The sequence below is a fragment of the Capronia epimyces genome (assembly GCF_000585565.1).
Source record: "Capronia epimyces CBS 606.96 chromosome Unknown aczIQ-supercont1.2, whole genome shotgun sequence".
Lineage (NCBI taxonomy): Eukaryota > Fungi > Ascomycota > Eurotiomycetes > Chaetothyriales > Herpotrichiellaceae > Capronia > Capronia epimyces.
In genome coordinates, this window is record NW_006912905.1 from 1,474,734 (window position 1) to 1,489,840 (window position 15,107).

General features: G+C 53.4%; 6 protein-coding genes across 6 annotated transcripts; 4 read left to right on the top strand and 2 right to left on the bottom strand.

Annotated features, from left to right (window-relative positions):
- Window positions 1-3,479, top strand: A1O3_02349 (starch phosphorylase; the record flags this gene model as incomplete). The annotated part of the gene is made up of 11 exons (XM_007732490.1): window positions 1-185; window positions 249-261; window positions 314-456; window positions 516-619; window positions 672-749; window positions 800-1,665; window positions 1,931-2,830; window positions 2,881-2,967; window positions 3,020-3,152; window positions 3,206-3,328; window positions 3,379-3,479. The coding sequence occupies 11 exons, from the start codon at window positions 1-3 to the stop codon at window positions 3,477-3,479; spliced, it is 2,733 nt and encodes a 910-aa protein (XP_007730680.1).
- Window positions 3,480-4,078: 599 nt separating this feature from the next.
- On the top strand, window positions 4,079-6,775 carry A1O3_02350 (uncharacterized protein; the record flags this gene model as incomplete). Its single annotated transcript, XM_007732491.1, has 8 exons — window positions 4,079-4,128; window positions 4,198-4,569; window positions 4,676-4,703; window positions 4,818-4,881; window positions 4,960-5,039; window positions 5,135-5,306; window positions 5,376-5,416; window positions 5,516-6,775. The coding sequence occupies 8 exons, from the start codon at window positions 4,079-4,081 to the stop codon at window positions 6,773-6,775; spliced, it is 2,067 nt and encodes a 688-aa protein (XP_007730681.1).
- A 1,268-nt stretch (window positions 6,776-8,043) lies between these two features.
- A1O3_02351 (Cullin 1) lies at window positions 8,044-10,523 on the bottom strand (the record flags this gene model as incomplete). The annotated part of the gene is made up of 4 exons (XM_007732492.1): window positions 8,044-8,232; window positions 8,280-10,281; window positions 10,337-10,411; window positions 10,459-10,523. 4 exons carry the CDS (start codon window positions 10,521-10,523, stop codon window positions 8,044-8,046), a joined length of 2,331 nt encoding a protein of 776 aa, XP_007730682.1.
- An 844-nt stretch (window positions 10,524-11,367) lies between these two features.
- A1O3_02352 (uncharacterized protein) lies at window positions 11,368-11,895 on the top strand (the record flags this gene model as incomplete). Its single annotated transcript, XM_007732493.1, has 1 exon — window positions 11,368-11,895. One exon carries the CDS (start codon window positions 11,368-11,370, stop codon window positions 11,893-11,895), a length of 528 nt encoding a protein of 175 aa, XP_007730683.1.
- Window positions 11,896-12,074: 179 nt separating this feature from the next.
- On the bottom strand, window positions 12,075-13,409 carry A1O3_02353 (uncharacterized protein; the record flags this gene model as incomplete). Its single annotated transcript, XM_007732494.1, has 1 exon — window positions 12,075-13,409. One exon carries the CDS (start codon window positions 13,407-13,409, stop codon window positions 12,075-12,077), a length of 1,335 nt encoding a protein of 444 aa, XP_007730684.1.
- Window positions 13,410-14,052: 643 nt separating this feature from the next.
- On the top strand, window positions 14,053-15,009 carry A1O3_02354 (uncharacterized protein; the record flags this gene model as incomplete). Its single annotated transcript, XM_007732495.1, has 3 exons — window positions 14,053-14,489; window positions 14,541-14,596; window positions 14,645-15,009. 3 exons carry the CDS (start codon window positions 14,053-14,055, stop codon window positions 15,007-15,009), a joined length of 858 nt encoding a protein of 285 aa, XP_007730685.1.
- Window positions 15,010-15,107: the final 98 nt, after the last annotated feature.

Here is a 15,107-nt window from a genome sequence, read left to right on the forward strand (position 1 = left end):
ATGGCTGCCGCAGTCTCGTCCTCCCCCAGAGAGCGCAGGCCTTCTGTTGGGGTACCCATCTCGACTCTGCAAGGCCCTGTTGGTCCTGGCTTCTCCCGACCAAAGCACAAGCGCACAGCCACCGGTTTTGCGGCCGGAGACATCAAGGCTGTGGAGTCCAGCATTCCCGAGCATATGCGAGAGGCGTAAGTTGCTGCCCTCACCATTGCAGACGATCTATACAAGCACAAACTGACGTTACGAACCAGATGGAGGAAATTCGTACGGTATCCCACACCCTTGCCCGCTCAGCATCACTAAGACGGTATCATAGTCACCTAGCGGCTTTAAGACAAAGGATGAGTTTGAGGCATGTATCACCGACGTTGGGAATTCGGGACTGCGGGCTGAAGATTTGATCACAGGCAGAATGCGTCCGGCATGTCGAGACCACATTGGCAAGATCCCTATACAACTGTGACGAGCTGTAGGTTGCCCCAGTGCCTTCAAGGGCCCATCTGATCAGTGCGAAATAGTGCCGCATATTCCGGAACAGCGTTGGCGTTCCGAGATCGTCTCATTATCGACTGGAACAAGACTCAACAAAGGCAAACATTCGATGACCAAAAGAGAATCTACTGTATGTGGGAGGGGAGCCAGAAGGCCTGTATGGCTGCTGACAACATGTGCAGACTTGTCACTCGAGTTCTTGATGGGTCGAACCTTGGACAATGCAATGCTCAACGTCGGTCTCAAGAAGGTCGCCAAAGGTTTGTCCAAGGCCTTGATGCAACGGTTCACCCGCTAACAGTGGAAACAGAGGGCCTCGACGATCTAGGTTTCCGCATCGAAGATGTCATAAACCAAGAACACGATGCGGCTTTAGGAAACGGTGGTCTTGGTCGATTGGCAGCTTGCTTCCTCGACAGTCTCGCTTCATTGAACTACCCCGCATGGGGCTACGGCCTTCGATACAGATACGGTATTTTTAAGCAAGATATCGAGAACGGATATCAGGTCGAGATTCCAGATTACTGGCTGGACTTCAACCCGTGGGAATTTGCCCGACACGATGTGACAGTAGACGTGCAGTTCTATGGCTGGGTCAACAAACACACCGATGACGACGGTAAACAGGTGGTGTCCTGGCAAGACGGCGAACTTGTCACTGCGGTGGCTTATGATGTTCCTATTCCAGGGTATGGAACTTCGACCGTGAACAACCTGCGTCTCTGGTCCAGCAAGGCCTCGAGTGGCGAGTTTGACTTCTCCAAGTTCAACTCGGGTGACTACGAAAGCGCGGTGGCCGACCAGCAACGTGCCGAAACCATCTCAGCGGTGTTGTACCCAAATGACAACCTCGAGAGGGGAAAAGAATTGCGTCTGAAGCAGCAATATTTCTGGTGCGCCGCATCTCTCCATGATATCGTGCGCCGATTCAAGAAGACTCAGCGGAAATGGTCCGAGTTTCCCGACCAAGTTGCAATCCAACTGAATGACACTCACCCAACCCTTGCGATCGTGGAGCTGCAACGCATCTTGATTGACAAGGAGGGACTGGAATGGGATGTGGCCTGGGGTATTGTCACCAAGACCTTTGGGTACACTAACCACACGGTTTTGCCTGAAGCATTAGAAAAGTGGTCGGTCCCATTGTTCCAAAACCTTCTCCCTCGTCACTTGCAAGTAAGTACTATTTTCCCATATCTGTATCTGTTCCAGATGTTTCGGCCTCCTCTCGGAATCGCGGCGACCCTTTCCCCGTTCATCCTCACTGGGTCGAGCCCGCCGGCACCTGGATAGGATGGGTCTTCTACTTCGACTTGCTGGACCTGTGGTCTCAGACACTGTCGTGATCTTCAGGACTCGTCGGATGAAACACTGGATATCCCTCATTGTTGCCGTTGACTATGCTAAAGGACATGACTAATATACGGAATGTTTTGAACAGATCATATACGACATCAATTTGTTCTTCCTGCAAGGAGTTGAGCGTCGCTTCCCCAAGGATCGCGAGATGTTGGGCAGAGTTTCAATCATCGAGGAGTCGCAGCCCAAGATGGTTCGCATGGCATATCTCGCGATCGTCGGGTCTCACAAGGTCAATGGTGTCGCCGAATTGCATTCGGATCTGATCAAGACTACCATCTTCAAGGACTTTGTCAAAATCTATGGCCCGGACAAATTTACCAATGTAACCAACGGTATCACGCCTCGGAGATGGCTGCACCAGGCCAATCCCCGCCTCTCTGAGTTGATTGCCTCGAAACTGGGAGGCTATGATTTCTTGAAGGACCTGACCCTCCTGAACAAGCTTGAGCCCTTCGTTGACGACAAGGACTTCAAGAAGGAATGGGCAGAGATCAAGTATGCCAACAAGGTCCGACTTGCACAACACATTCTCAAGACCACCGGGGTCAGCGTTAACCCCAAGGCTCTCTTCGACGTCCAGGTGAAGCGGATTCACGAATACAAGCGACAGCAGCTCAACATATTTGGGGTGATCCGCCGCTATCTCACCATCAAGGCCCTGAAACCAGAAGAGCGCAAGAAAGTCTTGCCTCGGGTGTCCATCTTCGGTGGCAAGGCTGCTCCCGGATACTGGATGGCCAAGACCATCATCCATCTCATCAACAAAGTTGGAGAGGTTGTCAACAATGATCCCGACGTTGGAGACCTGCTCAAGGTCATTTTCATTGAAGACTACAATGTCAGCAAGGCCGAGATCATTACGCCAGCCTCGGACATCAGCGAGCATATCTCCACTGCAGGCACCGAAGCCTCAGGAACGAGCAACATGAAGTTTGTACTGAATGGAGGCCTGATCATCGGCACACTGGATGGAGCAAACGTGAGTGGAGATGTTGGACTTGAATCCACCAACGCGGCTAACGGTTCTAGATTGAAATCACTCGGGAGATTGGAGAGCAGAACGTCTTCTTGTTCGGCAATCTTTCAGAGGATGTTGAGGATCTCAGACATAATCACGTGGGTTTCGGGATCATGGCCCTTCAGTTCAATCGTACTGACCTGGTGCCAGTTTTATGGTGAATCTCATGTCGACCCTGAACTCGCCAAGGTGTTTGATACCATCAAAGCTGGGACCTTTGGCGATGAAGGTGCTTTCAGCGCCCTCATCGCCGCCATTGCGGAACACGGCGACTATTACCTTGGTAAGATCCGAGCGAGACTATATTGATGGTGACTTGCTGATGGGTGCTCTCAGTTAGCGACGATTTCCACAGCTACTGCAGTACGCAGGATCTCATCGACGAGTCATACAAAAACCAAGACGAATGGTTGAGCAAGTCGATCTTGAGCGTGGCCAGAATGGGCTTTTTCACGTCGGGTATGTTGAGTTGGTCCATATCTGGGAAAAGCTACTGATTCGCGATCTAGACCGATGCATCAACGAGTATGCCGATAGCATCTGGAACATCGAGCCTCTCCAGGTCAAGGACGAGGATGAGGTCAGGGCACGAACTGGACTTGCCAACTAGACAAGTACGGGGCAGGTGATGTGTGCTAGAGTCTCCCAGGAGGTTCTGTATGCATCGCAGGAAAAGGGAGAGGGAGAGGGAGAGGGAGAGGGATGAGTCAGTATGCTGACGAAACATGTGTCGGGCGGCCATGCAGGGAGCGTCGACACACCCCGGCTGGTGCAGGCAGGACCGGGCCGGGGAGGTTCAGACAGACGAACAAGACTATCTAGAAGACATGCGTAATATCCAGCCATACGAGTAACGGGAATTGGACAGACTGATCCGTACACATGCTGTAGTTCGCAATAATGCAGGGAGCTGTACAGATACACTGATGCTGGACTCGGTGCAGGACTGGTGTATGTATGTACCTAGGAGATGTGGGCGCAGGCGCAGGCGGTGGAGGTGGCCGAAGCCGGCCATCTGCCATCTGATATGACAGCACTGAAACTGCATCTCATCTTGCCAACCCATCCCATCCCTTCCATCTACCCTCCATCCACCGCTTCTTACTCTACGCTTGCATCCGCTTCGCCACGGCGCTTCCTCGCCCATGTCTATCTCCAGCCATTCAAGGAGTCGGGTCGACCCATCTTCTAGTTAGTCGCATCCCCAAGATGACGGCCATTACGCCCCAGGTCGCCGTGGTTGATTTCCACCATGCTCGGTACGTGTGCGCTGGAGGGCGATTGTGATTGATGGAATCGATGGCCGCCCGCTGACTCTCCAGCTGAAGCGGCCCCGAAGTCGAGTTCTGGGTGGACGATGAAGGCGAACAGCTGGCGCAACGCAACGACTGGTCCTTGTTGCCCTTTATGGCTCTGTCGGACGGGGCGCACGCCATGACCGAGGAGTTTTCCTACTTTACCCTGCTGCACGGCGGCGGCAAAAGCGCGACCGCCCGTACCCCCGGCGTCCCAGCCAGAACGAGCCTGTTTGGCATCGCATGCACCCGCCAGGTCAGGGCGGACCGGCTGAAGCGGCGGTCGGCAGACGTGACGCGCTCCACGGTGCAGAAGGCCGTCGTGGTCATTTCGCCCACCGCCCGAGGCTTAGGTGAGCTGAGACAGCGACTCGGAGCGGTCACAGCTGCGTGGTTTGCACAAGAGTCAGTCAACCCGGATCTTGCCTGGTCCTTTGTCTGTTTTCCAGCCATTTGCCTGCTGGAAAGCCGTCGGTGGCAGTAAGTGTTGATGCCATGTCGCTTCTACTAGGGATTTCTCCGACACCACGATCTTGAAGGTGTGTCACTCTCCGAACACGGACAGCAGCAGGAACAGGAACAGGAACAGGAGTCTGCCGGCCCAAGTATGGGACAGATGTGCTGACGGAATATGACGTGTTTACCAACAACAGGAGTTTCATGCGAGCCTTGCCCGATCGCCGGCCGTGCATGAGGAAGGCAAGGATCATTACTTTGGTCTGTGCCTCCGGGGGCTCCATGTCGTCTGGAGTGTCTGTCTGTGTATACTATGTGCTCTGGCTGACGGCCTCGCAGGCCTCTCGTTGAGAGAGTTGATCTACGAATTTCGACATCACACATTGGCGCTGGTCAAGTGTCTCTTGCTGCAACGGAAGGTGAGGGAGTGGTTGATTGATGGCCGGCACTTACTCCATCCCCATCCTCCCAGCACGTCGTTATCGGCTAACGGCTCGACCGCTCCAACTGGCAGATGCTCTTCTACGGCTCGAGATGCGAAAGACTGTGCATGACGCAGTTTGCCCTCATCTCCCTCATTCCCGGCCTCGTGAAGAACCTTCAGGACGCTGCGGATCCAAGCCTTGACACCTACGCCCAGACGGCCACGAGAGCGACGGCATTGAGGACCAGTGAGAGGGGTTCATGTACGAAATTATTCCCTCTTCCGATACCTGTCCTCTCCAACGTGCTCACTCTGACATGGGTGATGACAGTGCTTGCATATATGGGGTTGCCTCTACAGATATTTGGCCGGGTAAGATAGACACTCTTCTTGCCTCGCCCGCCTCGCCCGCCTCGCCCGCATAGGGAGGGGTCAAGGATAAGAAAATTAATGCTCGATCGATGTTCCTAGGGCTCATTCTTCGGCCCATATACACCCCTCCAGCAACTCGATATCCTTGCTGACTACGACACCAAATCATACGTGGTCGGGTCGACAAACAGCCTGCTACTACAGCACAAAGAGCGGTATAGCGACATCCTGATCAACCTGGACGAATCCAACAGCATCACCGTCACGTCACCGTCTCTGCGCAGCGCCCTGGTTTTGTCTCCTGCGGACAGGCGATGGATGGACCAGCTCAGTCAGACGGTGCTGGACACCTGGGACCCGGAGAACCCGTCACGACCCAAGAACATGGGCTACGCGGGGTCCGAGGACGCGATCCGACTCCAATTTGAAGAATATCTTCTCTCGCTGCTCTCCAGCATGGCGTATCAAGTTTACCACGAGTCCCAGCCCGAGGCGGCAGTCCCGGCGTCTGTCGCTAACACAGAGCAGTACCCAGATCCCGGCGACACTGCGGCCGACTTCAACCCGGAGTTTCTGGCCATGTGGCGGGCGACGCACAACTTTGCCCTCTTCGACCGGCTAACACGCGACAACCGGATCTTCGACATGATCGAGCCCCGCCACCCGACTGCAGGCGGCTTGAGCGTCGAGGACGTCCAGCGCCGGCTGCAGCAAAGCGTAGCCGATTTACATCTCGACGAGCGCGTGCGCGGGGGCCGCGAGCAGCTCGGCAAGACCTTCGCCGTCGGCCGTGAGCGAGTCGGGGCCGGCGTCGCGCGCTTCTGGGCAGAGGTCGAAAAGGCCCGCGAGCAGCGGCAGGCCAAGCGGCAAAGCCGGAGTCCAAGCACTGGTCACGCAAGGCTCAGTAACGACGTCGAGAGGGAGGAGGATGCTGGTTCTGTGCAGCCACCGGCGGCAGCAACGTCCACAATCACATCAACACCCACAACGCAGACGACTTCTCATCAGCTAGCCACGGCCACGGACACTCCGCCGTTGTCGCCGTCGTCACCTATCAAGGCCTCAGGGGCCGGGCCCGGGTGGGCTGCCTCTCTCCGGGACCGCACGTCGCGCTCGCAGTGGCAGAAACCTACGGTCGACACGGCCCAGCTGCAGGCAGCGGCGCGCGAGAACGCCGCCAAGGCCGGTGCGTATCTGAGTAGCTGGGGATCATGGGCAAAGGAGCGAGTCCAGCAGGGAAGAGGAGGAGAAGCAGGCGGTGGTGGTGGAGGACCAGCGCTGGCAGCTGGCCCAGATTCGGACTCACTCAGCGATGCCGGCACAGGCAGAGGAAGCACTGCCAGAGAAGCAGGCCGGTAACCGACTGCTCCTGCTCCTCCCAAACCAACATCGAGGACATCGATCGAGACAGGGTTCGAGGCCGGGACTGGACGGGACTGGACGGCTAGCCACCAAGATTGATTGAAATGGGCTTGCTTGACCGACCACCACAACCACAGCTACAACCACAATTATAGAGATGGCAGACAACAGACGACAGACCACGACGCCGAACGCGGCAGCAGCACCGGCAGTGACTCGAGCCAGGCAACACAGACAACAGACGAGATAGGTTCCTACAATGCTTACGCCCACGCCACCGCACGCCACGAAGTTCCAGAACAGTACATGGTATATGTAACTGTCCTGACGACCCGACCCAGTCAGATCACAAAACTGATTGCTCTCTCGGTGGTGTTACTGCAATACAGAGAGGTATGGACGATCGATCGCAAGAGTGGGATTTATTTGAGGGTTGGGATTTCAACCGAATCAACGAACAGGTGACCTACTTACATATCACCACTTGGCGTGTCTCAGATTCAGAGTGTCATCCGGACAAAAAGAGGAGAGATGTCACGAGGAATCAAGGAGAGGAGTTTGACAAAGTTTGGACTCATGCCATGTGACTCATGCCATGTCGTTGGCCTGTTCCATCTTCAAGATATCGCGTTAGGGCAACGGCGGAACAGGAAATGGAATGGAAATGGTTTTGACAAAGAATGAATTCATTTCGTGTCAGGACTTTCAGGACTTTCAGGCCATCTCTGTAGATAGCCTTTTGGAGTAGTGAGGTCGGCACTTCGCCCTCCTTCCTCGCCAGCCAGTGTCAGCCCGTTTCAAGCCCGTCTGCTCACGTAGTTGCTCGTCCTCGCGCCTTTCTATCTGATAGGTTAGAACCCGCCGTCAGTCAACCTCGACCCTCGTCTAAAGCTCCCCGGCCACGCCTCGTGAATCGTTCTACTCGTTCCCCGGTCGTTGCCGCGTCTGCTTCCATCCTCGGAGATGGGCAGAAGCGCGTGAGAAACATGAAGCGAAATGATTGAACCCAATGACCTCCCGTGCAATGCTGATATGAATCAACCACCTCTGTACTCGTGTCATTGTCAATATCCTTTTCCATACACTCTGGGTTGCCAGCAGTTTTGAGTCAAGCTCGAGGCCAGCAGCACTTCGGCGACCCCAATCCCCCATGCAAGCTGATGATAACAATTCAAATACGCCAGTTCACTGGGAGTGAGAAGATGGCCGTTCCTGGACCCACAGATGATCTTGGGAATAGGCGAATGGCTTGAAAGCAACACCGCTTAAGCAATGTAGGCCAGTTCGTCGTTGTCAAGGCGTTCAAGGTAGTCCTTCTCCATGAGAGCATCAATGTTCTTCTTGATATCGGAGATCTTGGGGGGAAATCGACTGCGAACTTGATTGATAACCTCTTCAACAAGAAGTACGTGCTTAAGCTTCTTGCGACCTTTCATGATACGAACGATAACAGCCTGAGAGATGGTAAGCAAGTCAACCGGGAAAACAGTGTCACACGTACCTGGAGCAGTAGCTTTCTATCCTCCTCGATGGTTTTGTGAGTGTCTTCCGCTTCAACCTTCTGCTCTGATTTGACAGTGATGTTCAAATTGACCTTGACCTTCTTGTTTTTGAAATTGTGATTTAGGGTGTACGAGGTTCCCGGGGTTGGCTTCCCGTTTTCCGGCGTTGTCACCAACACGCGGGCTTTGCACAGGATACCGATGGCCGAATCAAGAGTCTCGTCAGTCAGTTTGGTCAGTTCCTTGATTTCCGCATAATCCAATTTGTCCGAGTCGTTAAAAAGCAGCAAAACCGCCATCTGCCATGTCGACACTTGGAACGTGTAGGGCACCTTCTGACTCTTGATATAATTGGCACGGATTTCTCCCTTGCATAGCTGCCACAACCAGGTGAGCTTCCGGCCGTTATGCTTCTGATCGTAGAAGCGTGTGAACGATTCGATGGCTCTGCCAATTTCTGCAGGAGGTGCGAATGGCGTATTAGGAGCATTGAGCGGCCAGAAGCCAGTACCCAATATCTGGAAGGTGGAGTCAATCGTGCGTTTCTCGTCGCTGTCTTCGAGGATCTTCTCATGCCACTCTTTGTAAGCAGTGTTGAGATCCTTTGATATCTGAACATCCTGAAACATCCTCTGAAGCTTGTTGGTGTATTCGTAGCCACAAGCTTCCTTCAACTTGCTGATCATGCTGGTTTCGGCGTCGTCGGAGACGGAACTGCTGTGAACAAGACGTTTGGCTAGCATGCGAGAGTAGAACTTCTGGAACACGTCCTTGTCCTCGATATACTTGAATACCACCATGATCTGAACGAGCAGCTCTTCCAGTTCAGTCTCATCGGCGGCCTTGGCTCCTTTCTTGAGAAGCTGATCCGTGTATTTGGCGAGAAGCTCTGGTGATCGAGTGGAGTTTGACTTGCACACCTGGTTATGATTGACGAATTCCTGGCAGGCATTGTCAAGTGAACGGACAAATTCAGATTCTCCGTTGAACGCGACATTCACCAATTGCTGATACTTGCCGTGAATCTCAAGTAAGGCGTCGACATATACCTTCGGTTCGAAATTGTCACCATTGGCAGCCACCTTCTCGACAGCGGCAGTACCGGCCTTGCGAACGTGAATTTCGAAGCGATTGCGGAGGGGGTCCAAGCCGTCTTTGATCCGAGATAGGAGCTTGTACATACGAGCGAGATCTTCGGTGCGTTCATTGTCTAGAAGCACTTGAAACTCGTCTCGCAGGAGGGTAGAGTGGGCACTGATGAGCGCTTCGTTGCAGGTCTCCATCAGCTTCTTCATGATGTCGGGATGGAGATAGAGTCCGACACGTTCTCTTTCCTCCTCGAGTCGAGATTCGGCCTTCTTCATGTACTCGACGACACTATTCTCGGCAACGAAGCGTCTGGATTCATTCCTGTAATACTCCTTGGTTGCCGCGATGAACGGGCGCTCGAAGTGGAGGCGATAGACATCCAGGGTCGATTTTGTACTATCAAGCTCGTCCAAGCCGAGGGACACGAAGGAGTCGACAATGGCCTTGATCTGCATCTGATCGATTGTTTCGCCGTTGCGCTGCTTCTCAACAAGTCGAAGCACAGCATCCATGACTTTTGACTCCACAGCCTTAAAGAAAACATCCTTCCATTTCACCAGGTGTAGAGTGTAGACATCATAGACGTTCTTCTTCCCCTCATCGATCTCTCGTTTCACCCAGTGCCGATTGAGGTATCTGTACAGATGGTTGTTGTATTTGGCGGCATCCGTGTAGCGCTTCCATTCTCGGGTATAAAATGCGAGGAGAGCCTCATCGGTGTGGGATTCGGAGAGAGCAAGGACTTCTTTGAGATGCCGCTTGAGTTTTTCGCCGAGCAGAATGTAAAGTTCCTCGCCTAGAAGATGCGCGCCACGATGACTGTGACTGAGCGATGGTCCGGAAACGGGTTGCGCCTGGCTACTCGCGGCCTTTTGGGAGGTGCAGAAGTTGTGGACTGCGGTATAGACACCCCTATTGCGAAGTCAGCCGCGGGTTGACTGAAATGTTTGGAGATACCTCGACGCACATGTAAGTCTTCATATCCAATCCATCTTGCAACTTTGTTAAAACATTATCGACGTTTTTCTCCAGGTATGTCCAACTATTGATCGGTTAGATGGCGGAGTCTGCAAAAGATCGGTACCTTACGTTGAGTCGAGATCGTCTCGCGCTCGCAAGGCCGGGGCTGCGGCTGTGTTCGTAGGAGGAGCCATATCACATAGGTGGATGTCCTTTCGTTCGAGCCCGATCAAGGAGGAGTCGAAGAGCAAGACACAAAAGGGTGGCTAAAGTGGTTGACTCAGCCACCAGGACCGTGTACCGGTTGTCGGACAGGTCTTGGAAGAGCTCGACGGACGAGGTAAGATGATTCTGAGCTGCCGTCAACTGCTGCGAGCCTGAAAGATCCACTGCACCACCGTCAAGGGATGAAGTGAAGATTGCACTGGGCCTCAGGGCGATGAGGATCGGGATCAGGGTGAGGTCACGCAATCTTGCGTAAGACTATCCCTCATCCGAGCGGGTCTGTCGACCCAGGGAAAGGCTGGAATGGTGAAGGAGGGGATATGTGGAAAGCAGAGACTTCTGCCGTGTTCTTCAGAGGACACAAGAGAGGACTGGGTAAAGACACGGTTGGGAAGGCTGTTCCGTTGTTGTCACAGGCTTGAGTGAGCAGCCTCACAGGCACGGCCAGGCCTCAACCGACTTGGCATGTTTGCCGCTTCGGATTAACTTCCAGTTCATCCGGCTGCACCAATCAGTAGTCTGATACTCAAAGGCGGTGAGCGGAAGGGGGATCTCTCTCGATAGGCGTGGTGACGTCATCTGTTTGCTGCGAGTGACGGTAGCTTGAGGTGAAATATGAAACCAGCGGCGTCTGAGGGGGAAAGGCAACGATGCCAGAATTGGAAGAGGAAGGATTTCTCATGAGTAACCAGGTAGAGACGCCGCCCTCAAAGATTGCTTTATTTGTGACTGCGGGAACGTTGACCACAGCATGCAGATCAGATATATGCTCCGAACTTGTCTGTCCCCCAACAAGGATCAGGCTACGTTGACATGTCCATCACTTCTTTGAGCACCTTGCGTGTGTCAACGCACCAGATCCCGGCATACAAAGGTACTCCAAACACATCAATACAAGGCAAACCTTTGATGATATATCATTCCGTCTTTCCCAACCCAACCACCTCCAGCATCGAGTCCCACCTCAAATCCGTTGGGGTTGTATCTCCCGCATGGAGATACACCATGTTCAGCGAGACACACTTTCATTCCAACACCCATGAAGTGCTGAGTATTGCGGCCGGATCCGCCAAATGCTGCTTTGGTGGCGAGGACAACGAAGGCCGCGTGGAGCCAGTCCTGCAAAAAGGTGATGTGGTTATCGTACCCGCCGGGGTTGGTCACCGTTTGCTCGAGGACTATGGAGGCTTCCAGATGGTCGGTTCTTATCCAATCGGGAAGAGTTGGGACATGTGCTATGGACACGCCGGAGAAGAGGCAAAAGTCAAGGCAATTGCGTCGCTGGACTGGTTCAAGCGCGACCCCATATACGGTGAGGATGGCCCGAGTTTGCATCAGTAGGAATATTGGCTACGGATGATGATAAGTAGGACCGGTGTCTATCAGCCAGAGTTGCCCCTTTCTCGAGGTGGCGGATGCAAGGTTCCCCAATCAAACAGTGACTGTGGCAGTTTGAAACCCTTCAGACCTGTATGACCACTCTCATTTGGTGTCTATTCTCTCCACCAGCCTGCGATCGATCAGCACTTGGGACGTGAATTTTCAGAAGGGTGAGCATACCTTAAAACACTGATGGAGAAAGTCAGCAGCCATGCTACCAAAGACACCAACAAAACCCCGCTCAGTGCTTTTGCCCGATCGCAAACATTGTCGAACCGGCTGGACGTCCTGGGTTCGTGGCCTACTTTGCAAGCTCCTTCATCGACAGTCAACGACTCGAAACTCAAGGCAAGGTTTGCCGACTGGAATACGACAAAGAACAAATCCAAGAGGACGAGACGCACTTTCGCCCGGGCAGGTCGCAGTCCTAAAGGTTTAGAGAAGTACTCATCGTACGTAATGTATAAGGTGTAAGCCAGAGCGATGGCATCGACAATGACGGCCATGAGTCCAGAAGGATCTCGGTAATAGTCCAGTTCTTCTGTGCCCACCAAGGCCACACACTGCTCGCTGCGCGGGTGTTGGTGGATGCACTTGATGATCTTCCCAGTCTCATGGAAGATTGATGTGCCTAGCGCAACGGCTATGAGGGCGAACAGGAAAACCGTCAGTCGGAAAGCCAGAGGGATGAACGGATTCCGGAGGATGGTGAACTGAGCCCGCTTGTACCACACCTGCCTCTTTTTGCGGAATGCGCGATACCTGCTGGTATCGTCATCTGCGTTCTCCTCGTCGCGACCGTCGAGCCAGGGTTTGGAATAGTCGGTAAAGTGCTGGTCGAGATATTCTGGATCCACCTTTTCGCCATTGAAATCTTCATGAGGATAGGCACTTGCCTGAGCAAAAGTTATCCATCTCGACGTCCGTTCTGGCCGAAGATGGCCAGAGGATGTGACGAATTCATCGTCATGAGGATGCTCGCCCGAAAGAAGCGGCTGTCGGGCTGTCGACGGGGAGTGGTTATGATGTGCAACCAACGCAGCGTGCGGCGCGCCTGGAAACTGAAATTGAGGATCGACGAGGTCATCCTCTTCTACATCTCGCACCCATGCTAGAGCTACATTAGTCGTAATGTTACGTGCTTCATATTGAGTGAACTCACGCGGAATGGTCCGAACTGGCAGCGGGGACTTTGGTTTTGATGTTGATGTAGTGGTATCGGACAGAGACCTCAACACTGGTGTTTTGACCCTTGGGGGGGCTTTTGATGACCCATTCCAACGTTTCCCATGCCCTATACTTGGCTTCCTTTGTTGAGAATGCTCGGTGGGAGAAGCGTTTTTTTCGGATTTTGGGAGGTCGCCTGGTTTCCCTACATCTGGCCCAGCTGTAGCCCTGCTCTCTTCTGGTATTATTATCAACTCTTTCTCATTGTCTCGTGCCTGGGAATTCCAGGGAAAGCCTGGCTGCGGCATGCTCAGTACCGCGAGAGGCGGAGACGGTCAAATTGCGCCTCGGACTCGATGTCCGAGGAAGAGCATATCGGGGTGCTTCTGTGTATCTTGTGGTGGCTTAACGATGTCTGTAAAGCACTTGTCAGCGACACCAACTTTCGATGCTGTCTGGGTCGCTGTGGAACATCGTACGAAATTGTCTTCAATAGGGCCGAGCAGCAGTAAACAAGACAGTCGGAGTCGCCGGCGAGCTGAGTTGGCGAATGCCTGTGCCTTAAGGGTTTAGGGCCCCTAAGCCCTAATGCCCTACTAAACTACCCGCTCGCCAGAACCCACTGCTCCCGCTGCCCAGCCGGCGAGCGGCAGGCCAACGCTGTAATTAGTAGCGGACGCCGGGGCCTAGGGCTCCTGAGGCCTAGGTACATAAACATTCTTCACCATGACGTCTGGATGTGCATGATTATTCGCGGCACATGGCTGGACAATACATTTATGTACCACGTCTAACTTCTCGGGACCTTTTCTTGAGGGTAAACAGGAGTGCTACAAGTCACTCTTTTCCGCGCCGCTATCTCTCTCCATTATGGTCCATGTTCAAACATCCTAAAGGCACAAGCGAGTGCAGTTCACAACCTGATTCCAGCCGCAGCTCAAACCCATTGCTATGCGGATCTTCGTCCTCCCTCTCACCACGCGACAAGCCCTAATCTACTGCCAGCGCGCTGAACAAAAGACCACAGCCAAGGCAGGCATAGCGGATCGAGTCACTCGCAAGGCCGCTCAATTGTGGGCAGACTGGGAAGCCGCCGATAAAGGCTGGAAAAAGCAGATCGTGAAATATGGAAACCAAGGCCTACAGAGAATACCATACCAGGAATGGGCATTAAAGAGCTTCCCTCCTTCGAACCCAAAATTGCAGGCAGAGGAGATTGCAGCGAACAAGAAATACGACGTGACCTACCCTGGAAATGTCATACGGAAAGACGATGTTCCCAAAGTCATGGCTAGGCTTGCCCGAGAACGGAAACAGTTGCACTGGAATCGGTTTGTCGCAAGTTTGGTCGCCATGCCCTTCACTATACCATTCGCCCTGGTGCCTATGTATGAACGTGGTTCTGTCATCGATGCCAATGAATCACTAACCTTCTCTAGAATACCCAATATCCCCTTCTTTTACGCTGCCTACCGATGTTGGTCTCATTGGAGAGGTGGGTCTTCCAACAACGCTCTGGAGATGGGGACTAACTGCCGAATAGCTTTGAAGGGATCTGATCATTTGGACTTTATTCTGGATCACCGACTCTATCGACTACTTTCCACTCCCGAGATCGAGGATCTGTATGAGCAGATTGCTCCGGACGCTCCTGACTTTACCTTTGTGACGCGAATTCAAGTTCTTGATGGCAGTGCTCCACCGGAGCAGATCCTCCTTCCCTTAGGCAGCCATAGTCTGGTTGCCAAAGTGACTGGCGTCCCAGAATTGAGTAACGAAGTTGAGCGTGCACTGTGGCAGATAGGTCGACAGTCCGAGCAGGAGAAGGCCCAAGAAGCTCAAGGACAGCCGGGAGAACAACCGGGGAAAGGTGCGGAAGAGTCAGACAAGGGTAGCACACCGAGATGAGCCCCTGTCTGATCTAAGAGACAATCTTCCATGTTCTATGAAGATGGACAGCTAATGTACATTACGTGAATGAAGACACGAAGACAACAGTCTCTTTG